This window comes from Daktulosphaira vitifoliae, unplaced genomic scaffold, assembly GCF_025091365.1.
Source record: "Daktulosphaira vitifoliae isolate Bord-2020 unplaced genomic scaffold, ASM2509136v1 Scaffold_3, whole genome shotgun sequence".
In the NCBI taxonomy this organism is placed as follows: domain Eukaryota; kingdom Metazoa; phylum Arthropoda; class Insecta; order Hemiptera; family Phylloxeridae; genus Daktulosphaira; species Daktulosphaira vitifoliae.
The window spans coordinates 25932009-25958665 of record NW_026099574.1 but is presented as its reverse complement, the minus strand read 5'-3'; the positions used below and the strand labels follow the sequence as shown (position 1 = coordinate 25958665).

Sequence of the window (26657 nt, the reverse complement as noted above, 5' to 3'; positions counted from 1 at the left end):
ACCATTGAAAACACTTACAATAACAAAGTAGATACTTACCACTGTACAAATGTCGGTTGTCGTATTTTTCGGGTACACCAGAAGATTTAGGTGGAGGTTGGGGTTTGAATCGATCTTTTTCTATAAAAAAATTATAGATAAATAAGAAAGCTGAGAAAGTTAAATTTCTCCATTCATATATATAAATGTATCAGAAAATAGTTCTTAGGGTACTTGTAAAAGAAAAGAGTAAGTTTTAAATAAATAATGTAAAATATAGATTTTTTGAAATAGAATAGTTTTTAAAATATATAATTTATTAGTCTTTGAATGCTAATAAAATATATGTGTTTTAAGCTCATTAATTATGCGTGGCCATTCATCTTCAAAGCTAAATAGCATTTTTATAATGTTTTTATCGTTCATAGTGGGGATAGGAACCATATTGATCATCTTTTGGGAATAAAGTTTTTATTAAAGTTTTCATCTACTTGTCTAACGATAAAACTTGAATTTCTGACAGATATAATAAATACATCATACCTAAAAGTTTACTGTATTACAGTTGTTAAAATTTTTAGGTGTTTTTTCGACTAAACTTAAAATATATTCTAAATACAGCGATATCCATCAACTTAATAAAGAAATGTATTAAATAAGCATATTACTTTTCAGCTCTAATCTTATTAATTCGAATGTTTTTGACTAGTAAATTTTAATTATTAATAGTTTTAATCGAGCTCTTAAAATAGTTTTGATTAGAGTTATTTGATTTGATTAACTAACTTTAATGAATAATATTTAATGATTTTCACTAATGCGTGCAAAGATAAAAGGAAAATATTTAATAGAAATGAGAAAATGAGTTCATTAATAATTGGTTGGAATTATATCCGTAGCACGAACGGTAAATAGTCATATAACAGTAATGACATTCGCTTTAGGGTTTTATTCTTTCGTCTAAGTGAGGCATATTAATAATTCTCGAGGAACTATACACATGAAGCACATACGACGTCAGACTGAATTCGTATCATACTTTGTTCATGATTAATACATAGGACCTCAAATTTAGTTGGTACGAATCTGTTAAATTTTCTATTTCAAATTGAACTCAAACGTCATTTTAGAATGTATTCTATTGGTTCATAAAAGCCACCTACGTCAAATGAACTTTTCGACGTAAACTGACAGATGTTAGTTTTGAATCGAGGCACAGCTAAAAAATAAATAAGAGACAATTGCAAAGACTAGTATTGAGATTTTTTACAGGAAGTATTGCATTAGCAAAATATACCAATGAGTAGGGAAATTATGTGTATTCAGGATGTGCCGGAGAAAATCAAATTAGTGTCAATATGAAAATAAAATAATTGGAAAAAGGTTTTTAGCGTTCGACTATAACTAGCTGCTGGTCAATCTTAAAAAAANGAAAATCAAATTAGTGTCAATATGAAAATAAAATAATTGGAAAAAGGTTTTTAGCGTTCGACTATAACTAGCTGCTGGTCAATTTTAAAAATAAAAATCACTTGAAGTTGAATACTACGTGTGTGCTTGTTGCTTTACCTTGTGACGCCGTTCTAGGCAGCGTTGACGACTTAATCGCCGGCTTTGCAGGCTTCGTGTCCGCTATACCATAAGCAGCGATAATACAAAACAAAACAAAAATATGTATACAAACAATTAATCTAAACGCTACCGTTATTATTTCTATATCTCTCTTTCTCGTGGTGATCCTCTCGTTCATAATTTTAACAATCTATTGTTATTTCTGTCGATTTATTTAGTGTGTGCGATTATATGTACAAGATGTACAAGTACGTTATACTTTGTGCACCGGTACGGTACAGATAACAATACTCTGTGAAAGGGAAATCTGTGAAACGTGAACTACATCGGACAACGGTCCGGATCATATTTTATGCTTGTTGACCACTTACCAGAGCTCTGAGGCGAGTGTTGTTTCGGTGAATTCATGTCTGGTGGCTCATCACTGAACGAAACGGATTTCTCGAATGACACCGACTTGTCTGTAACGTTAACAAACATTTGGCATGTGTTAATCGAAAAAAAGTGAACGCGGGTAAAGCAGCGTTTTGAATGGTAAACAACTAAATGCAATCAACAAAGCGTATCAACTGCTGTGAATTAAATTATTGTTTTATCTTTAAAATAAAGCCTATCTTTAAACTGTTTAAAAATAATGAAAAATAAAAATTCCTTTTTAACTGCGCAAATAAGCTCTTCATTTTATCAGTTCGTATATATCAAAGCAAAATCTGCTTTGGCTTTAAAACAATTAAATCGATACCTGTAATAGAATTCTATTATGCATACTCAAAAAAAAAAAAAACATGAATAAGTTATTTCAGAGCGTTTTTCATGATATAAAAGGTCTTTAGAAATTTTCTTACCTTTTAGAAAACGGTAGCAATGTTGTTAAATTGAATTACAAAAAAAGGCGAGGGTATTTATGGAATACTATATTAACTAATATAGGTTAAAATCAAGCAAAGTATGTTTTACTGTAATGCCATAAACATGCAAAAAGACAAAACTGCTAAATAGAACGTAATGATAATAAATAGTAATGGGACTAATTGTAAATTACTACAACTGTACCTCGTCCAAGTTTAGGAGGTTTTGTATCAGATCGCTTGTATGGTTCCTCTACAAAGCACACGACATTTGAGTAAATGGGTTGTTTTTATTAAAAGTTATAATAAATTTATGTACGCTGAAGAGTAATTTTTTATATTTTTAAAAGTAAAGTTTATCAGATATAATTGATACTTGAATTGGAAGAAAATTAAGTAAAATATTTTAAAGACTTATAAAAATTAACTTTTAAAATATTCTACATTTAGTGGCATCTAAATTTCTTAGATAATAAGCACACCACTTCCAATTTTAGCATCAATAATCTACTCATTTAGCGAAATCACTATACGATAAAAGGCGTGAAAGAATTTTGAAGAACAAAGACCAAAAACATAATTTTGGGGCGTCATTCGTAGTAGTATCTGAACAAACTGAATAATAAGATAACTGTTTTCTATGTGGTATTCTAATGCACAAAAATATTTTTGATTTTTAATAAAAATTTATTTTAATTATAATAATTATTTAATTAACGTATTGAGACGTTATGTTGTGCCGTAAAGTAAAACAAAATATCTGTTTCTCATTAAAATATATGATTAAATTATATTATTTAATAAAAATAGGTAGTTTTTATTGCAGATAAAGACACTATTGCGTACAACGCCATGATTCCCCCCTCCCCCAAATACAAATTAATTAAATATAAACTACTATGTTTGTAATCAATGTGTAAAATTTTGGAATAACGTACCTCCTAATGATGTGGAGCTTCCGCTGGATACCTTATCGAACTCATCACTAGCTGGATGGTAAAAAGTGAAAAAGAATAATTTTAGAGGTTATGCACACCAAAATCCAAGCAATACGTTCAAAGAACGTTTTTATACGGTATGAATTAGTGTTATTATTATGTAGTCAAATACATGGTTAGTAATGAAACGTGTTGATTTAACTGTGTAGGTATAAAATAATAAATTAAAGTAACAGGGTGTAAGTATGTGAAGTATGGAAAGGTGGAGAATGCAAAGAATAGTTCAAAATGAATTAGTGCATCATTAAATAAATCAATTGGTACATCAAAGTTAAAATAGTTATATTTGATGCAGTTGATTTTAATATAATCTACTTGCTAGTCAGTCTGTAATAAATCGAAAAATACTAGAAAATAAGGTGGAGAAATAGTTATCATTTAAAATAATATGACCGACAAAAATTTGTGTTTAAATTAAAAATTCTTATAAATAATTATAAACATAATATTTACCACTTCTGAACGGCTGAGCAACAACGGGACCATGAACCAGAGCTTTTTGTACAAGACCCGTTAAGTTGGCAATTTGTCTTTCCATATTTTCCACTCTTAATCTAAAATATGAACACATTTACAAATATGTATTATATTTAATCACGCAAAAAAATAACATCTAAAAACGTGCAAAAATCGCATGAAAACACAATTTGAAAATAATAACTGATCTAAAATATAGAAGATAAAGAATTTTTTTTTTTTATAAATTTAAACCACTGTTATAACAAACTGGGCAGTACTATATGATCTTCTCAAGTTTATACAATTGCGTGTTCGTTAAAAATAAATACTAAAGTGTAGAACGACTGAAATGTCGACAAACACTTTTAATAATATATTAATTAGTTTTCACGGGAAAGTCATCAATATTAAAATTAAAGATTAATATTAATAATTACTCAATTAATTAATACTTTTGAGTAATTTTGAAAATTCTTCAAAAAAATAATATCGATTACAATCAGTAATTAAAAGTGTCGTAATTAGATATTAATTTGTTTCCATGTTTAATTAGAAGTTTGTATATATGAAATTTTATAATTACATTGAATGAATTGAAACAAAATTAAAATTGTATTATTACATTATTATTTGTCTAAAAACGCGTTTTTACGTAAAACTATAATATTTAAAAATTCATGCTACTTTTGAGTACATAAACATTTCTAAAAAATATCAGTTTTTTACTAAATACTAATTACAAATCTAATTTCTACACTACAGAAATTTACTTTATTACATTATTAAAATTAATAGTTTAACATAAAGGAATTTTCACGCAAGATTTCAATTGTTATTGTACAGGGTTTTCTAGTTAAAAAATAAAAATAAATTCAAGTCATGACACAAAACATAGGGACACCTGTTGTGGTGTAGTACATGTGTACCTGGTAGCATCATAAGGAACGGTAGGCGAAGTGCCGTAAGTTGGCGGTCGCTTGGAAATTGGTGTTTTCACAGGGTACAAAGAAAACGGATCTTCCATTAGCTCGTTGTCACTGCACGGGATCGAAAACAATGTTAGTAAAAAAGGTGGCAAACAAACAAGAAAAATAAATATGTATATGTACAACAAAGGTGATCTTGCAGATTTATTGGTTGTAATCTTGTCACACATATAAATACAACAGTAATATTATATCGCAGGGATATACGTGTATTGTTTATAGTGATTGATTAAAAAACCCAATATTTACTTTATACGAATTATATTTATAATGTGAATTTTTTGGCAAATTTACATTGAGCGAAACCTTAAATTGTTGTTTCCCTAAACCTAACCAATGAAGAAGAAGGGAATTCCGGAAGGTAAACCAAAAATCGATTAATTATCTATAATGAGAAGAGAGTGATCACACAAGTAGATTACCGGTTTTTTAAGACTTTATATCTTTATAAATCGAATGGTTTTTTCAAATAATAAAAAATGATCGTATACATACAAATGGGTATATTAGTCTTAAATTGCACAAACCTGTTTAGTGTACGTCGTTATCTTTACTTATCGAACGTAAAACACGTTGAAGAGCTGGTCTTCTCAGCAACGATAGCCTTTTAATGTTTTTTATATTTTCTGCCAGAAGTAGAAACTCAAAAAAATGAAAAAAAAAATGTTCAAATATCTCATGGTAGGCCATCAAAGCGGTAGGAATTTTTTCTAATAGTTGTTTTGACGCTGCGGGAATTGAATCAAATATTGCAATAATTTCTATAGACCACGTGATTTTTCGTTGTTTTAACCGACGACGCTGTCAACTATACACGTTTTTTGTTTCTCGGAAATAGCAAAAAACGAGATTCTTCCGAAACTTTCACCGAAAACGAATCGCATTCAATGTAGACGACATTAATAAACGGTTTTGTGCATAATTTTTACTGATCCTCATAAATAACCTGCGACTGCTTTAAGTGCTATTAATATACGAGTAATTTGCTGGTAAATTATATGGGAAGTGTGATGGTTTTAACGCCTATCTATCGCCGTAATGTTAACATCCGACCACCTAAGACGTAATGTATGATTTGTTAACTCGTATAATTTACGAAGGATACGTGACTTTGACCGCAAAAGGTCATAATATAAGGCTAACGATAATTTTAAGTAATTGCATAGCGTTTTATATTATGAGTTGATAATCATAACATAGTATGCGTTTTTATTGGTATCAGATACAATTCTCGCTAAATCTAAGATTCTTAGAAAGCGCCACTCGATGCAATTTTTATGCCAGTTTTTAATGTTCTCGACGAATGATTTTCATAAAGACATCGTCTATATAACTATTGACCACCGGAGTAGGTGAGGTCAAGGGTTAGATCTTTTGGATTTAAGATTGTAAAGATATGAAATTATCAAAAACGAGAAGTGAAATTGATGTTTACGGATAATTAGATTATTATAATTTAGGGAAGTAGGTAAACATTGCGAGAAAAAACGCAAAAACATGATAGATCTTTCGCTTTTTATGTTATTAAGACTTTAGGCGATTACTTTTATTTTTACTTCACGGTTATGCTGCAAAATTTGTTCGGTTTTATTATTATTTTTTTTTAAATCTGCTAAAGAGAACTATTTTAGAAAAGTTTTACGTTTATACTTTATTTAAGTAATACTTAAATAAGCTCTTAAAATATTTTTATTTAAAAATTGGACTTACATATTAATATACCAATTCATTTTGACGGTATAAACAATATTTTGAAAATTCTTGTTCATAAATGGTTTAATAGAACTAGAGATTTTATGCGTATGAATAAAAATAAACATCATAAAGTTAAAAGAAAACACATTTTTGTGATTGAAGCTAAAATGCGTTCCTTATTATAGAGTACAAAAACTATTTTGTAATAGGTAAGTAGTTTATTTAATCGTCTCGGTTAAATTCCTACGAACTTAACTTTCTATAGGATTAATTAAGTTATTCTTTACAAACGTTTTTATTTTAAAAACACGTAGTACATTTTCTACGTGAATAATTTTTTTAAACTTAATAATATGCCAAGAATCATATATATTTTACATTTTTTGGACATAATGTAAATAATCATAATCTTGTTCAGTACTATGTAATCATCGCTTAGGCATTACTGTTATTAAGTATGGGCGTTTATAATTTTAAAAATCGGCGAGTGTATACATTAAGTTTAAAATTATCTTTTAGAAATCTGTTGGGCAAAGAGTAAGTCAAAATTACCACTTAAACTACCATATTGTGCGGTATTATACATATATGGTTCTTTTTCAATTAAATGTATGTAATTTTAAAGAAAAGTACCTGGTTTCTTCGTCAATAACAGGAGTTATAGACCCTGTCCGTGGGCCGTAACCGTAATAAGAATTTTCATCAAACGACGATCCCCCTGGTGACATGTATGGAGGTACTGTGTAACCAGTCCTAGATCCAGCTCTTTCCGGAGAAGACATATACCCTGAAAGAAAATCAAATTAATGTTACTTACTTTAAGTATGAATAAAGTGTACACGTGTTTCGCGTATCAACTGAGGGATTATTTTCAATTAAACCAAAGAGTAAGTAAGTATTAAAAGTAATTTTATATGAGTATAAAAGATTCGTGTTGCACAAAAATTGTAAACAATGATAAATAAAACTTATGTGTACACAATATAATTTATTAATTTAAGTTAAAAGAAACGGATTAATGGAATAAGTTAATTTTGTTCATTTTTTGTAAACGTATGTTAACATGTTTTTGTATATGAATAATTATAAAGTAAAATAAAATTTTCACTCTTTATATGATATACCATAATTGAAAGAGTTTCATATTTTAATAATAACTTCGGCCTTTGTTCTGTGATAAATTTATAGTCACGATGCTTCAAAATATATTAATTTTAGTATCGTAAAATAAAAAAACTGCTCGAAACAAATTAGACCTCTTAAAACCTTTATGTTATGTCGAGTAAAACATGAAAATGTTTTTAAAAATAATTGTTTCTACTACTGACCTTAAACTATAAAACTAATTTCATGAAGCCGACATTGGCTGATTAATGGGATCACGAGTTCTAATAGATATTTCTAATTAGCAATGTAACTCTATTCAAATTGGTTGAGATAAATTAAACAGAGTGTTTAAAAACATTAACTGGATTTGACATTTATAAAAAATATTAGTGTACACCATTATTTTAATGAAAGTGAAAATAAAAATATAATACAATTAAAAAAAAAAATTAAATAACTCTGCTCAAAATATAACACGAATAAAAAATATACATTGGTAAAAAAATATCAAATGAAATACATAAATGCCTTAAAAATATGCAAGCATAACATATAAACCAATGATGAATGTTCACTAAATATATTTTGATCAATAATTTGTTAAGTCGTAATCCGAAAAAGTTGACACTTTTTATAGAATAACTTTCGAGGAAAATGTGTTGTTAATTTTATTCGTCTCACTTTTTCTCGTTTAAACTTGTTATATTATTGAATACATCTTATCTAATGGGATAGTAATAAATCTTGAGGCAACTTTTAGGAAATTGACAATGCAGAATAATAAATCACCCCTTAGACATCTTAAGGTGACTGTAAGTAATTGAAGAGATGTTTTTTTTAACTCTGATTATTATCGATTGATCGCATTGTTGAAACGTTTCATTGCAAACTAACTAAAATTATTTATTGTAAATTCCTTGGCATTTTATGTATCTTCGTTTAATGGATAGTATAATTGGAGATTTACTTACAACAGTTACAATGATGACTGTCTCTAGAGAACACAACGGTTGGATTACAGTAACTATAAAAATGTAGTATTTTATGTCTTTTACCGCGTCAATAAAATACCACACTAAATTATTTAATTTGTTCGTAAAAAACTAACTTGTTTTATTATTTGTTTATTAAATGCTCTATTTTTGCGTCGAAACGGAAGCAAACATAACACGTATTTTTAGTGTAACATGGCCATAGAAAATTTCACTTATTCAGAGAAATTACACAAACTTAACTTTTAAAACTCATCTCGGTATTAGTCATGATATGCGACATGTGCTCGTATCAGTTTCGTAATCCAACAAAGATATTAAAATTTATCACTGCAACTAAAAGAGAAAACGCGTTGCATATTTTAAATAGCAACAAGTGTTGTTAATAGATTACAATGGCACTCGTTTAAATGTAAATTTCTGATTATTATGTTCGTCTAATTTTATGGAATCTGTTCATTTCTTTTCGATTAAGCATTTTCCGGATAATTTAATAATTCAAGTTTTGCGATTCATTAAAAATTATTTTATATTTTGACACGAGTTTTAAATGTTTTCTCACTTATTTTTTATGACGACGTATTAAAAAAAAAATCAATTAACTACCTGACGGCTTGTTGACAGCCGATGATGGAACAGCTGGTGAATAGGTTCTAGCCGGAATGGATCCTGTAGGAGGACGGCCTCTGTTGGGTAACGTGGCCGACGTTCCTGGTGGAAATTGGTGTGTCATGTAATATGGTTGTCCCGGTACGCCACCACTTGTGATTTTACTTCCCTGTAACAAAAAAATTTAATGGATTTAGTAACGATTTCTTTAATAATCGATAATTGTCCGGATTACAACAGTCACATTTTACGGTATTAATTTACTATTGGATTAAAGAAAAATGATGTTCGACAACGGTCATTATTGTTTGATAATATATTATTATAATACACATATAATTATCTCGTAAATATTATACTAGCGAGTTTGTGTAGGCATAAATTACCGTTAAGTTACTTTCACACACCAATACAATTGTACTTATATTCATTCACTATTCAAATTATTCGAATTAATTAGAGTACAATTAATTTACTGTTAAAAACTTAGCTCACTATTAGTAATAAAAAAAGAAATAGACAATTTATATAAGTTTAGCGTAGGAGAACCGTGTCAAAAACGAAATACATTTCTAAAAATACTTAGAAAATGACAGCTAGAATTTCATAAAAATATTTTACACAGCAAATAAATAAAATCCCCATAATTATAAATAACCATTCATGTAAAACAACTATTAGCTTAATTACAATAAAAAAAAGTATCAAATTAAAAGCTACACAGACTCGTAGTTTTAATGTTCGTTCGAGCATAACTGACTATTTATGAATAATATTTTCGGAAAATATATCGATTAACATCATAATTGAGCAATTAAATGTACAAAATTTTACGATTTTCACAATGGAACGTATAGCGCTTGGCGAATTTTATGGGGTACGTGTGGTAAAACTCAAGAATTTCAAAATGTTCAGAAATTTAGAAGACCAGACGGTGATCGATAAGAAACTGGTGTAATTTAACGTGTATAGTCTGACAATATTAATCCACCGTAGAAATATATTAATAATGAAACCGCGTAGGAATGAAATACGTCAAAAACTGACCTTGTTTTTAATAACACGGAAAACCTTAACACAATAATAACAACGTTAGGATTTCTCAAAAGGTACGAACGTGACTATGTCATTTTACTAGTCTGCTTTAGGGACTCTTTTAGCTTTTTTTTTATTTCAAATGTAAATATTATTGGGAGCCAAGGTAAAAAGTAAATTAAATTTTTTCGTTGGTGAATTAGAAAATGGCAAGCTCTGCCTTTATATACGACCTTATCGCCATTTTTGTAAAATTACGATAAACCAATTGCATGTGTCAAATTGTAACGCCAATAACTCAAAGTACATGACCACGATCTTCATTAATTTTGATATTTACATTTTTTTTTTATCATATGTATGATGTTTAAATGTTATAAATAGCTACAAGAATTTAAAAAACTTTGTTTTTAGATATACGAAAATTAACAATAAGTCGAACGAGAGAGTGCTAACGTTTATTAATGTTGTTTTTGAACTCGTATGTTAGTAATATTTCATTTGCATGTACAGGAACACAACTGGAGAATAACATTATTTTCATAACAACTTTTGCTCTCGTTTGTTGATTATACGAGAAGTTATACTCTCTGGTGGATATGAAAACCGAGTGCTAAATAATTAGGAGTTATATCGTAGTTCTATTTTAGGTAGTAGTGGATCGACCATACGAGTACGAAACTGTCATGCAATTAACGATTTTACACTTATGCCAGTAAACTGACTTTTCATATTTCTTTGAAACATTTTCACGTTGATTAAAAATAAATATTGTTTTGAAACATCGAAATAGTATAATTACAGTAACAAATAGTCTTGTTTTTAATTCGAAATTTAACAATGATTTAAATTGCTTCGGATACGGTTGCATAACATCCTAAGAATAGATGTTATAATAATTAAATTAACTCTTTTGAATATGATGCCACTGACGCTATTAAATCATACAATGCGAATTTGATGTTAATGTAATGAAACAACGATGTTATAAATTATGAAGGTAGTATTCAGCGAACAATATTATCACAGCAACCAGAGCAGAAAATGTTTTAATATTGCAACAGAGAAATGTCAGAGCTGTTGGTTTAAGAAAAAGTCAGCCTTTGGATTGTTTATAAATAATTTTAAACAATAATGACACAATTATTTATTATTACCCTGTGGATTAAATTAACATAAAGTACGGTTTCCAAATATTTTCCACTAAGTTATCTTTAACTTTTGATACGCTTCGAAAAATTCAATTATAGTTTTTTGTGACTTCTATGTTTTTTGAACTATCATTAAAATTTTATAGTTAGTAAAAGCTTTAGTCTAAATTAATTGATACTTTGAATACAAAATCCATTAATGAAATGAAAAATTAAGAATTAAGCTTAAACATAATTAAAATTATTTTAATTTTTTAAATAAATATAAATTTTTATTTTAAAATAACAGTTCTTTAAAAACGAAACTTTTCTCGAGTTTTTTAATTCAAATATAATCAAGTTCAGCGTTCTTTTACGACCGAGTTGTTTTTTAATAATAACAATAAACGAATTCGTCTATAAATATTTTAGATATGTACAATGTGTATAATATAATGATTCTAATCATAAGTGAAAGTGATAAAAAAAAATGTCAGGGTTTTCTTCTTAATTTTTTATTTTATGTTACTTATATGTGTATATAAAATTCTAAAAAAATAAATGAAGAGGGTTAAGCCCCCTAGCCTCCTCTTATAGCTGCTAGTTTTTCCATGTGTTTTACATGGTTTTAATATATTCTTTAAGCGTTTACACAACTTACTACTATATAATTTGTCTTATTAACATGTATGTCTGTAAAGTAACTTTAATTTTTTGTATACTTTTTTTTAGTGAAATACCTCTAGAATTTAATATTACCTTTATAATCACAAATATTACGAGAAATGTCGTCCACTCACAGACAACGATTACACATTATTGTGTTTTATAAATGAGAAAAAATTCAATAGAATTAAACCTTTTCTTTTAACGACAACCTTTATCGCTTTGAACTTGTTATTTTAATTTAACTTTAATTTACCGGGTTTAAACCAAGTTGAACATGTAATTATTCAATAATCTTGTAAAACAAGATAAGCAACAATCTAATCAAGTCGAGACTAAAGGCTTTTAAAATCCGCTTAGGACCTTATACCTCCAGAGTACAACAGTATTCTTGTTGGTCTCAAGAGATTTCACAAAAAATAATGTAGTTCGGTTCACATTTAATCAACAGAATGAGAATAAATTGTGTATTTTATACACATCCGAAATTCGATAAAGAAAATTTTACTTTTACCGCAAACTAGTCAGATATTTTTCGTTTGGTTACATTGGTTTTTGTTTGGTCTCGTTTGGATCTGAGGTGGTCGCGTCACGGTGTATTTCGAATTGCAACTATTTTACGGGCTAACAGATACAAATAGCGTACAACACATTATGCGACAATAAAATTCGTTGGAATACATTTTTGTCGGAAAAATTTGATATATGACATATTCTACCACCCAACAACGATTGTATTTACAGTAGTTTTCAATTTATTCGCACACACGCCATTGCCCACGTATTCTATTAACTTGCTCGGCTTAAGTACATTCTAGGCCGTAAATAACATAGATTCTCTCAGAAACGTCATCTTTCTGGCCACGGATAAATGCTCTTATACAAGCTAACCACTCCTTTGGCGCGTTTGTTTACACGTGATCAATAAATTTCAAGTCCAACACAAGGTAAATATCATACAATATAGGATGACTAAAAGAATTGCAAAACTGGTACGATACACACTCAACTGCTTTCCAAAACGGGTTGGCGAATAAAAAGTGCTCATCCGAAAGTAAACGGATAAACGCTGTATTTTATTTTTATATCCAGTACCGGTTTTTTATAATGAGCGAATAAAAAATAACAAATGTGCTTATGATTTAAATTATGCGACAAAAATAGTTTAGCCATTGATGGACAATGGTATATAGTTTTTTTAATTTTCAGTCACTTAAACGCTATTTAATGAATGAACTAACCATATTCCATCGGTAAATAAATCGACAACAAATTCTATCGGCACCACTAAGTTCTGAACTCGATTAAAATGTAATTGGAAAAAGTTCATGATTTAAACATTAAACATAACACGGTTGTTTACGGTCGTCCTCCAAATATGTACAACAACAAAACTCAGCATTATTAATACATTTTATAGTCTGTTGGTAATTAATTATAAAAATCACGTGTCGGAGTTCTAAACGGTAAGCTAAAGTTGGACTTCAATGAGCGTGCCGAAAAACGATTAATAAATTTTAATACGTTTACTGACATAACACGAATATTAAATTAAATCTTCTCTTGGTGATCTACTACTGACAGTTGGATTATTAACGCGTATAACCTTTCACCGGCCGAAAAATTTAAAAGCCAATTAATAATACTGCACACGTTTGATGGATTCGACTTGTTGCTCGGTTTTCGACCCAAAATGAGATTAATTTTGTTGATTGCGATTGCGGAACTTTTTTCATAACTTCACTTACCGTGTCATATCTAAAATAATTGTTGAATCGTGAAGGTATTATGATTGTTATTTGACGATGAACCTCTTCTCATAACAAACAAGACTAAATATATAACAAGTGAGATGAACTCTAAGCCTGTTACCACTTATGATAAGTACATAATTAATAACCTCGGGGGATCGACAAGATGAGTACGGCTGAGGTTTGCGACGTACGCATACATGTGATGCACTATTGCCGGAGGTCAAGAATAGAGTGTAAAAAAATAATGTTTGAGAGAACACGGGTCAGACTTAAAAAGTAAATTGGTCGCGTATCATTTTGAAGCGCCAGGAAGAAACTGAAATTGATAAATATAGAAATCAAAACGAAGATGATGTGTTGCGCAACTAAAACAGATAAATCTTTTTAACATCATGTTACTCCAATAGCATCGTAGGCGGTTTTTGAGACGAGTAAGAATAAAAATATTACTATAACTATAAAAATAGCGGAATAATTCAGATAAGCATATTATTATTTAAAGAAGTTAAAAGTGAAAACGAAACGATTCAGTAATGGCGTTCTGCAAATATAAGAGGACGCGCAACTAATGTACAAATAGTAATTTGTTTTAAATTAACGACCAAGTACACATTCGTTTTATAACTTTTGTATCGATTAACACGAGTTACAGTTATAATAACTGAGGAGTAATGGATTTTTTACCTCATTTAAGTGATGATATTTAAGAGACGAGAACGCAATTCGTTAGAAAATCTTTTCGAAAATATTCATTCCCTTTTATGAAGACTATGTTTTTTTCTACTTAACTTCAATCGCACACATATGTTACGTTCTCCGATACTTTAACTACACCTTTTCATTTCTTTGTATATCTGACAGCAAAACAGGAAAAGAACACGGTAAGTGACTTTTATAGTTGGTATGGTATCAGTGTGCGATTCACGTCACATTTGACGTAAGGTCAACGTTGTATTGTCTACGGAAATTCTAACGGAGAAAAAAATCCATTCGGAGAGGTTTTTACTGTGTTCTGTCGGGTATTATCCTACACGTCAATGCAAGTTATCCTATTAATAAAGTACGGTGTCAGTCCAAAAAAATAAGCATTCCAAGTTTCTATATTATTCATGGACTTGGTAGATTTTTGACGCCGTCAACTTATATATTTTGCTAATAGCAGGCGCGTAAAGTAATCTGCCATTTTTTGTCGTTTAAGTTCGGATTGTGAAAATGTCATTAATCTTTGAATATATTTCCCAATAAACAGAAATACACAAGTATTTTATCGAAGAATCGAATTTAACGACAGTATCCAATCATTCATTAATATAGTAAAAAAAAAATTTTAACCGTAAAAATTGAGATTGTGATTCCAAAACAATATTACTTTATTTAATAAATATATTTATTTACCTAATAACTTAAATAGGAAAAAAAAGCACATAAAATTAATTTTATAACAAGGTTAAGTTGATTACTTAAACTATTGCATAAAAATGAAGTCTATTGATAGTTAATTTATGTTAGTAAAGTCCATTAAATGAACATGAAACGTTGCGTACATTGGGGTGGAATAGGTTTTTTAGAAAATATATTAAGAATTTATTGGACTTAATGGATGAATTTATATGTGTTAATTGAGATATAATTTTTCAAAGAAAGATCTTCAAACTTAAAAAGACACATTTTTTTTAACATAATGGATTTTAAGAATGAGCATGTTGTATATATTAATTATTTTAGAAGATAAATTGCACTCAAAATATTTTGACTGTATGTGAAAAAATGATTAAACGATAAACATTTTTTTTTATGAATTAATTAAAAATAAGATTAAAAAATAATTAAACTGAGAAAAACAAGTAACGTTTCACTTGGTTAATTTTTTAATTTTTTGGATTTCCATAAAACATTATTGAATCATAATAATCACAATTATAAATTTATTTAACATATTGTTATGTATTCTTTTACTTTTGTAAAATAAAATAACAAAAACCATATAAAAATATTATAAATTTAACATGGTTGAAAGACAACAATATATGGTTACTAGTACATAGATGAATGAATACGTTCATTGTGAAAATATTTTGGTCTAACATAATAGTAATTAAGTAATTTAGAACATTTTTTTAAAATTAATACATTAGATTAAATAACATTATGATATTTCCATAGCATAAACTTAAAGAAGACAATTTGCTATAAATGTAAAATATCAGAGTTGATGAAAATAAATATGAGTCTGTGAAAATTGCGAGTGATTATATTTCAGACAAAGCTTTTTGTAACATACGAGGTAAACAAAAAAGTTAAAATAGGGTGTCCTTTTTTTGTGACCATGCCGGATAGAATAGATCATTTACGGCAGAGCTTAGCGTTTTCAGTATAGAACATATTTTATTTCTAGGTAATGGGACACGTGTCGGAATTTAAATGAAAACTTTTAACAGAACAGAAATGCCTTCAATAAAACATCTACCAGGTAAACGGTTCACTTAAATTTCAATTTATTTATAACAAGAAAAAGTCAAGCGTTAGTAAATTTTTGAGTTTCTTGTAATATATTTAAACTTGCTGTCTAACCCATAAGGTTTTAATAGACTGTTAGGTATAGAGAGATAAAACATTTATCATTCAAGTAAATGTATTCATAACTGATCATCCCACATTCTCGATTCAAACTTAAATGAGTTTTTGAATTTCATATTTAACAGTGCAACATAATAATGATAATAATGTACGGATATTTATTATTCTATTATGTTATTTTTATCCGCTTACAATATAACGTATAAAAAAAATATTTTCTCTTTTTACTATAAGACTGAATCATCGAAATTAATAATTTTGATTAGGCTTTAAGGAAAAAATCTCAAAACTGTACTCATATACACTTAATGAGTACTTTAAACATCTTCAAAGCATCTTCTTGTTTACAATTAAGAAATTTAAGCGATGTAAACAAATTAGGAAACGCCATTTTTTTTTTACTTATGATTGAAGTATAAAATTTGAAATGGAATGTCATTTTACACGAAGAAGAAACTGTTTCGAAGTATTAATATGAAATATTCCTACATAAAATTTAGTGCCCACCTAGTAAAAAGTACGCTATGAATAACGTACTTGGTTACATAAAAAACCGTTATTAATAACGATTTTCATATTTTTTGCTTTCTGTTAGTTTTATGACGTTAATGCCATTATTCAATTAACGAAATATTATTAATAGAGAGCAAAAAAGTTACGTAGACAACTATGTACGTGATCGTCTTCGATAACAATTTTTTGCAATTATAATTATTGTTCACCGTATATTACTTTGCTCAACGCTGCGTCACATTATTAACAACCGACCGAATTGACTATATGCACTAGTCATAAAAGCAATAATATTTTTTCATTCATAATGAAATAACTTAATAATGAATATACATATAGTCTGTGGTCACGGTTTACACATCGGATCGCGTTGGTTGAAAACTAAATCAAGTAATGTTATTTAATGCCATCATTCGTATAATCTAGGATAGTGCAATTAAGTTCCTAATAAATTCGGCTGTAGTGTTATGGATACTATTGACATTTTACGACCAAACGACGGTAACAAATAGTGAAAAAGCGCAATGGAAGTGATGAGCACGCGCACACATTTATTACATCGCAAACTTTTTCTTGCCAAATATAAAATAATATGGCCGGTCAAGTCACTACGAGTCATACAATTTAAAATTACTAAGTTGATAAATGACTAATATCCGATTAGATCAGATACAAAGGTTTTTTCAGTTTATCAAAAAACACACTGGATTTTTTCGGTAGTAAAGTAATTGGGAAAATCAGAGATTTTAGGACGTGATACAAAACAGCTTTGGAGAAATGTCAAGAAGTATAAAAAGAATAAATACAGGACGTGAACATATTACGTTTTTCGGTATAAAATTTTAGGATATAACGATTAAAGTCGCAATTTCTACACGGTCGTCAACACTTTTATCCGCTGAAATCAGCCCTTTCTGGTCTGATTACACATTAATATTTAACACACAGTGGGCAAACAAGAAACTTGTAGTCTCTTTCAAGTACTTTCTTAAGGGTATTTATTATTTGCGCTCAAGTGAGTCAGACTTCACAAAAAAATTCCGAATAGAAGTCTTGCAATATATTTTCAGCATACGAAGGTAGAGATGAATAAACAAACAAGGTGAAGTTTATCCTTATACGTTTGCTCTCATTGCATTCATTCCAAAACCCGTAAACGTAAGATATCATATCATTGAAAATAAAAATGGAGAGAATTTTTCATTCAAAACATAAAAGTTTTCTTAATGTAAAAAGGCTTGGGTAATAAACTGGATAAAAAAAACGTAGAAATTGCATTCCAGTAGAGCATCCTTTGATTATTTGACATCTGACAAAAATTCGAATACTATTGGTCAGCAATTAATTTTTTTTTTTAATTATAAAGAAATAGAAACTCAGCAGGATGAAATTCGGAGAACTTCTCTTTAAAAATTCTGCAATGCAAACTTTGGCAAGTGTAAAACCATTGGAGTCAACAAAAGTTATCACTCGCTTAGTAGAGATACAACCTCTTACTAAACGTATACGCGATTCACCTCCACAATTTATTACTCAGTATAATATTCCACGTTAAACCTTTTATCGTATTATACCATTTTCTATGTTGCTTTTCGAGGAAATGAATAAATAAAGAGATGAAAGAGCAGTGCACTAGTAGAAAAAATATAATTTATAATACACAAAAAGCTATTCGTGCTACATGCACCTTTCGCGTTTTTTTATTAACTTGTTGCAAATAAAATTCGATTTTGTTTTTTACTCGTTGAATTTCTGAAAAAGACCCATCCGGTTTTAACTCACAAAAAATTGAGTTAAGAAATATAATTATACTTAACAACTTCGAAATAATAGTAATTATTATTACCTGATATAACACATCACATAAAAATAGTCCATCGTTTTGTTCTAACCTAAAATTTAAATTATTGGTCATGACAGCTTTTTGTAGATTATCTTAAGAGATAAACGCCAAGTGTTGTCGCATTTTCAGTCTGGTCGAAACGTAAGCAAAGATCACTGTGGAGCGATGAGATGATCAGATGCTCGGGAAATATATTTCAAAGGTTTTATTGTTGTCCGAATTGCGCAGCACAGCTGATAATAATGCGAGTTAGTTTTATGGGAAGACCTAACTTTCAACATCGGCCGGCCGATTGTGTAACCGATGCGCTTTTTGTGATGATATCAGGATTAGATACACAATAGATTTATTTAGGGAATAAAACGGCTAAAGAATCGAGCAAACTAAGTACACGGCATTTGGGACAGTTATGCGCCATAACGCGCAAGTGGCGCCACTTGGACACACGGAAGATCTGTAGGATATATAATCTAAGTGAGAAAAACAAATTGTATCATTTCGGACAAGTAATAAGTTTAAGTGTCGAGAGTTTTCGACGTCTGTCAGCCGTTTATCGTGCGAAACACATACGAGTATAGAAAATAGACAAAAACAATTTGATTTACTGGTTAATATCCGAACGTTGTTAAATGAAAAACTTAAAACAATAAGGTGAACACGATTCTGAAGGCTTTTTTCACACTATTAATTACGTGGCCTGTGTACCAAGTAGATTTGTGGAGATTTGTAAAAAATTACTCGGCGAGGACACATCGTGTTTTTCATTCGACTAATGTCCATAGCGTTTTACACACGGCCAATGTACACGTCAAATTACTATCATTACAGTTCATTTACTTTGCTGTTATTATTCGGTAAAACATACTTTTAATGATATAGTCAAACAACCCGTAGTGTGCTATTAACAGTAATAGCCGCTGACAAAAGTCGGCCAACAGCGTACGTTTGTCGTCTGAATACCTTTTAATTAAATTAAGAGTGTGATTATTATTTTTTTTCTAACCATTTGAGCTTTTTACTTCCGGTATAACATTAAAAAATAACGAAATGGTTTTCTTGACTCGCACTACGGTAGCGCGCAAAATCAGCTCTTATCGTTTTATTTCTTCAATTGATTACACGCTAGTAATTACTCGGCAGGATTCTCGCGGCGAATCTTAGTCCCTCATTTTTTTAAAACAAAATTATACATATTGCTAATGCAAACAAATTAAGACGGGGGAAAAATATATTTAGCGGCCCGTTAAATATTATTCTAGTAGCACATATTTCGATGTATCTGAAGAAATTCTACAGCGATTTTTGTGACGTCATACAGGTTGTAGATTTCTACAGGTGCAATAAATTCGTCAGATTAGTTCAGAGACTTTACGAGTACATTATGAGTAATGACATGCGCGAGGAAACGTTCATATGAGATTTTTAGGCTTGCTGGTGTAAAATTAATAAACGAGACGGCCAATGTTATAATAACGCGCTCTTAGCAGTAGTCATACGCGGGTGAGCGTTCAAGTCATAAAAATATCATAATTACAACCGACTTTGCGACACACGCATGTAAAAGGGTTTGTTCAAAAGTCAAACGACGATTACGATCTTAACAATGCTCATCATGATACAAGAGTAATGGTTCTAGCAAAATGATTTTCATGTGTAGAGGAGCGCAGTACTCTGCAGTGGCAAATGTGTGAGCAGGGAAAGTATGCGGCTAATGAAATAATTACGACATGCAGAAATAGTTAAATAGAAACATTATGTTATTATTATGTGTGTATTCAGGAAAATCAGGAAATTCGAATTTACACCGACACACGACGCACAAAATTCGGATTAACGGCCGTGTATTTGCGAACGATTATAGTAATTTGTAATGAAAGTTTTTTTTTTTTAATTCTTCTGACGGCAAATGACTATTAATCATCAGATTAGTTGGGTCGCTCACTGTCGGTTCGTTTCGGTATTGGACCAGATTAATATTCGTCATTACAATTCTACGGGTTATCTTTTACATTGATGTACTCGTTCGATTAAAATCCTATAGTAATGCCGAGTTCATTACCTTATATTATGTGAACGTGACGATTTTACATGCAAGTGTAATAAGTACATAGAAATGGCCTGCAAATACGACTAATTATGTGTGTGCGTGCGTATTTTTATGTAACACACAATGTTTCATAATTATGGAACTTTTCTATTATTTAAACAGTTAAGTTTATCGTATTACACATCCATTCATTTATTTATTTAAGTCGATTAATGGCTAATGTAGATCAGCTATAAATATACATAAATAGTTGTACAATTTTGACTAATTTTAAACAATTTCCAAGCTATGAAACTGCGTTTTCACTGTTTAAGTTAACAAACTTGACAATAATAAGAACAAAATAAATTTCCGATAGAGTTTAATAAAAGAATTTTACATTTCTTAATGTGCAAAAACAATTATGATTGCAGCACATAGTATGCTGATTTGTAAATGCAAATTTACTTGATGGAAATGTAATAACTGAAGATATCAAGTACATAAGATATACAAATTGCTCTTTTGTCACATAAATTGCATAAAAATCAAGTATCTAGTCAATTCAATGTTATGTTTCAATTTTTAAATCAATAAAACAAGGCGGTTTCGTAGTAATAAATTCCTATAAGATATTTACAAAATGGTATCTAACGTATTACAAATTTTTAAGTTAATATAGGTATATATGACGGTAGAATGATTATATGACAAAAAATTAATTTGAATACAGGAAGTTACATACAGAGTAGTTTGATAAGAACTCAACGAGATTCAGAGATTTTACTAATCTTAGTAAAATTTAGTTTTTTCTTTTTCTAAATTTGATTGCAGCAATGTATTATACCAGTTATAATTATTTTTCTGTTGGATCTCCTCTTACATTGCGTGTATGNTTTTTTCTTTTTCTAAATTTGATTGCAGCAATGTATTATACCAGTTATAATTATTTTTCTGTTGGATCTCCTCTTACATTGCGCGTATGTATATATATATATATACACACAATACAGTATACAGTTATTATAATAACTCAAAAATTAATGTGTATACTCACAATTGTTTCTTGCGTTCACAAGACAACTGAGACAATTACAGGAAGATTCAACATAAAAAAACATTATAAGATTATTTTTCGACACTCGAAAAATAGTGTACGTATTAAGTATTTGAAAATCTTCGTAAAAAATAGTAATAATAAACGCATAAGATTCGGGTCTAGCAAAAATTAAATGATAAAACTTTCAGAAGTAAATATATCATAAGAAGGGTCGTTTATAAAATCTTTAGTCTTTACCAAATAGGCTCACAGGCTAAATTCTGTACGATTAATGAAATACATAATCGTAGAATCATTTTACTCCTTTGCGTTATACGATATAATTCTACTTGTAAACTTACACGTTTTGTGATTTAATAGTTTCACTGAATTTTAAGTCCATTAAGTTGCTTTGTTTTCAATAAAGTTTCAAAGAGTACCGAGATGAATGTTTGTGTACAAACAATCTAAAAATAACACATTTAAAAGAGAACAGGCACAAGAAATTCTAATTAAAAACAAATGTGTTTAAAGTTCTTGGTGTTTACAATATTTAATAAGCAACATATAACGTATACTACTCAAGAAATATCATATTTAACTTTTGATTACATTTTTGCGTAGAACTCTATAAAGGTTTTCTTTTTGGCAATTAATATTAATATACGAATGTAGATTATTACTCAGAAATGCAACGAATGAAAACAATGCGCATAACGAGAAATGAAAAATTTGACAGAAATAAAACGGTGTAAGTATATTTATAAGCTCTTTAATTATCGTGATAAATATTTCTTATTATCATATTTTATAAAAACAAAATTAATTTATTTTACTTAGAGATCTCAGCAAAACAATACTCCATAGTCTTGCGTTGTTATACTTAAGTTAAGCTTGAATATTTTATGCTGCCAAAAATAAGACATTTTTGTTATGTTTTTTTAATATTTCGCAAAAGAAAAAAAAGAAAATCTTGTATTAGTGCTCGATAGATTGGGTCTCCGAAAGATGTATTTATATAAGCCGCCGTTTTACAAGTACAACGTGGAAAATTCCATTTTGTTATATATGCCCCCTAAGCGCAACAAGTATACTTAATCATGTGTTGAGAGGTCTACTTCTGTGGAATCCCAATACGCATTGCAACTCAGTCAAAAGTAAACGTTTGGTGCTGTAATAATTTATATTTAACTGGCAAACTGATTACATTTCAGTATTTAGGTTTAAAAGGATGCAGTCGATGTAAATCAATTAGACAATGCAAAATTGAATATACAAGTTTCATATGCAATGAAATAAAAACTCGTTTGACAAAATGGGAAAATAGTGATTTAACCGGAACTAATTAAAATGCGTCCGCCCGGCTGTGCAGTGCAGTTACCTGTTAAAAAAAAAGAGAATACTGAATTTCGATCAAAAAATCTTTATTAGTCTGTTAAATAAATATTGAATTTATTGGTGAAATTATTCATTTCGATTAATTGAGTTTTAATTTTTCTTTCATTTCCGATTCTATTAAGTAACAACAATTTTATATAAAGTGGATTATTAATTCAAAACTAGATGACAATCTTGGTGGTATTTAAAGATAACTTTTTACGGTAATAAGTGATGGCCGATGGAAAGTAATGTAACGCGAGAGCAGTAAATGAAATTATCGATTATTGATTTAAAATATTATACTTTAAGAAAGATAATTATTGCTAGAAAGTTAAAAATAAAATGAATAACGCATATCTCAGGTATATATTGTTTGTTTCAAAGACTATGTAATCATCAAAAATGTAGCGAAAGTATTGTAAATGATTCTACTTTTTGGAAGACTAAGAGAAGACATATAGTTTACTTTAAATGTATACTAGCTGCGCAATAAAAATACAATAAAACATTAAATTAAGTACATTAGAACATGAAGTTACTAGTTGGGGAGCAATTTTAACTTGATTATTAATACATAAATAAAAATACCACGCAATCAATTAAAACCGTAAAACTAAGTTAAACATCATGTTTAAGTACCATTTTAAAGAGAATTGAATTTCATTTGCAATTTTATTTATTTATTTAACTTTTTTAAAAGATCAGTTTAACTTTTCATGTTGCAACATTTACAACATATTGCCTTTTATTTCTACGCACTTAGTTATAACACGACATACACCCAAATTAATTGCATACACTTAGTTTTTTGTTACCCTTTTACTAATCTCATTCAATCCTTTTGTATTCAGAGAAAAAAAATTATCAAATATAATTAACATACGGGTGCCATATATGAGATGTATAATTAGTTTTTTTTTTAAATTATTATTATACTAAATAAACTTTGTAATATTATTCCATATCATATAAACAATATATGTATATATATATATTTATTTATAGAAATTAAGTTGTTTAAAGAAAAAAATAGCAAGTAGATAATGATGCAATATATGTAAGCCATTAAAAATATTTAAATGTTGTTACTGATGTGTTCAATTTTAAAATTTGATATTAATTTATTCACAGCCATAGAAAAATTATTCACACAACTTATATAACAGTATACTCGACCATAGGCGAAACTAGACTTATAAGGTCAGGCCAAAATAATTTGGGATCATATTTTTGGATTTTTAAATAATTATTTTTGTTATAATCTAGTGAAACTAAGATGGCTTAGTCTACAAGTAGTAAATGGGTATTAAGAAGGGGAAATTAAGTTAACCTTTCCCTAAAAAAAAAACCCAGTTTTATTTAGTTATATTTGAATCAAAATGATTGAATCAATTTAAAAATAGCGCATTACAGAAATAGTCACCCTTAAATTTTAAGGATGAACATAATAATTTATATCATATAATAATATAATATAATTTAAATAAATTTAGTAATTAACTATTTCGTTTCAAATCGATAAAATACTTATATGCTACTTTTTTATTTATTTATCTTATAACATAAGATATTATAATATTATGTATATATATATATTTATTAATTTATAAAGTTCTTAGATTATAACTGTTAAAATTTAATTATCTTGTGTTATTTTTTCTGTGAAATCTCACATTGTCAAAAGTTTTGCACTTATTGGCCGGAAAGAATCCAAAAATATTAAGTCAGGTCATAACCTAGACGGTCCGATCCGTAGTTTTGCTTATATATGCAACCTAGAAACTCAGTTTTCATACCGATTGTTTATAAAAAGTTATGTGAAACAACTTTATGATAAATTTTACATGTACTAAACAAGTTCCTGTGAATCAGGGTTGTTAAAAAACATGTTCTTTTTTCCAAAAAGCAAACTATATCAAATATTAGTAAACAGCCTAAAACGTTAAAAATGTCCTATTAGACCAATGTAAATTTTGAAATTTTTGGTGTTTTAATCACTGCGAGTTTAAAACGTAACAGCCCTGTTGTAAATAAATTTACAAAAACAACTTCGGTCAAACTATATCACAATTTATCCGATAAAAGTTTTAAAACTACTAGTTAACTAATGTGTAGCATAAATTAGTAAAGTAAACAGCCAAAGCATTAGACATTAATGATACAAAGAAGGTATGATTATTAATAAGAGCTGTATAATTTTCCGTTTGTAAAACATCATGTCTCAGTAATAGTTTTTCAATAATAACGGTTCAATAGATAATATTGAAATGGAATTCTTCGGAACACATAACAACTAAACAGCTGTAAATTTTCCCATTACCTTTATTATTTAGTAAGCTATTGGTGTATTAAATATCAGAGTTCTAAACAACTTACGCAAACATAAACTAAACGATGTTAAACTACGACTGGTGAGTATTTAGTCTATAAATCACATTTTACTGGCAATAGGCCACTAATCAATTGAAAGCTTTAAAAACCGGAAATTTTATAGAAAACTATACATTTGTATAAGCTCAATTTGAAAACATAATAAAAATTCTATGAATTTAAATCAGTAAAACTCAACAACCATAGTATCTTCAAAACTATTAGTTTGCTTATAAATAATTATATTCATTTGTAATATAATTAAAATTATTTATTTAGCCGAGAAATTATTTAATATCGTTATTATTAAACATTGTAATAGGAATATTTATTTATAACGATCATTATAATTAATATGAAAACCACAATATGATCCAAGGACATTTTAAAACTATTGTGTATAGGCGACTTGTTAATTTAGAATTAACGGATAATCAAATATAATGACTACCGGATTTATTCAATAGTGTTGTGTTGTTGTCTTATTATATTAAATAAAATTGTCGTTGATGTCATTTAAAAGTCGCAGATGACCACGAGAAAGAAAGGAAATACTTTTATTTTTTATTAATCACATTTAATGGGGAAAAATAGTCGGATTTCACCTAAATTATACCCGTCTACAAAGCGTATACTGATGATGGACACACCGGAACGAAAAGGACAAATGATATCTTCTGATTTGGCACTTCTAATAATATTTATGCTTCGATGTTGTATTATTATCCTGGTGTTTATTTTTATTGTTGTACAATTCAATTTGCTGAACGTTTATTTGACGTTTAGGAAATTACAACATCGCTGTGCTTTTCTAACTATTATCGTTACAACAATAGCAATCAAAGCGTTTAGAAATGTACCCTTAATGTTTATTAAGTAGAATCTAAAGTTCAAAACATAAACTATCAAAATCTATAATGAGTTTTGTCTCGTCAGAATTACAGAACTTAGTACAATATTTGTAAACAACTACTAGTTTTTGCTGAATATTATTAATACTTGGATTCAAAGCAAAACTTCTGATTCTGTCCAAGTCTAAAGACAGTTTCTAAGTTATAAATCATTTTTAGACTGAACAT

The 26657-nt window shown here is 28.7% G+C and overlaps 1 protein-coding gene across 22 annotated transcripts in view; it reads right to left on the bottom strand.

The window, feature by feature from the left end:
- Positions 1 to 26657, bottom strand: part of LOC126902897 (coiled-coil domain-containing protein AGAP005037) — a 104261-nt gene that overhangs the window by 7686 nt on the left and 69918 nt on the right. For 12 of the 22 annotated variants that reach the window (XR_007703368.1, XM_050680585.1, XM_050680591.1 and 9 more), the window contains 9 exons: positions 9243 to 9414; positions 7171 to 7324; positions 4783 to 4893; positions 3851 to 3951; positions 3338 to 3388; positions 2605 to 2652; positions 1923 to 2012; positions 1549 to 1611; positions 40 to 120 (listed from right to left, as the gene is read on the bottom strand). Coding sequence is in view for 21 of the 22 variants with exons in the window: in XM_050680585.1 (XP_050536542.1) it covers positions 40 to 120; positions 1549 to 1611; positions 1923 to 2012; positions 2605 to 2652; positions 3338 to 3388; positions 3851 to 3951; positions 4783 to 4893; positions 7171 to 7324; positions 9243 to 9414 (871 nt within the window). In the remaining variant the exon portion in view is untranslated. The remainder of the gene's footprint in view (positions 1 to 39; positions 121 to 1548; positions 1612 to 1922; positions 2013 to 2604; positions 2653 to 3337; positions 3389 to 3850; positions 3952 to 4782; positions 4894 to 7170; positions 7325 to 9242; positions 9415 to 26657) is intronic. The other 10 variants (XM_050680590.1, XM_050680589.1, XM_050680593.1 and 7 more) reach the window with 10 other exon arrangements.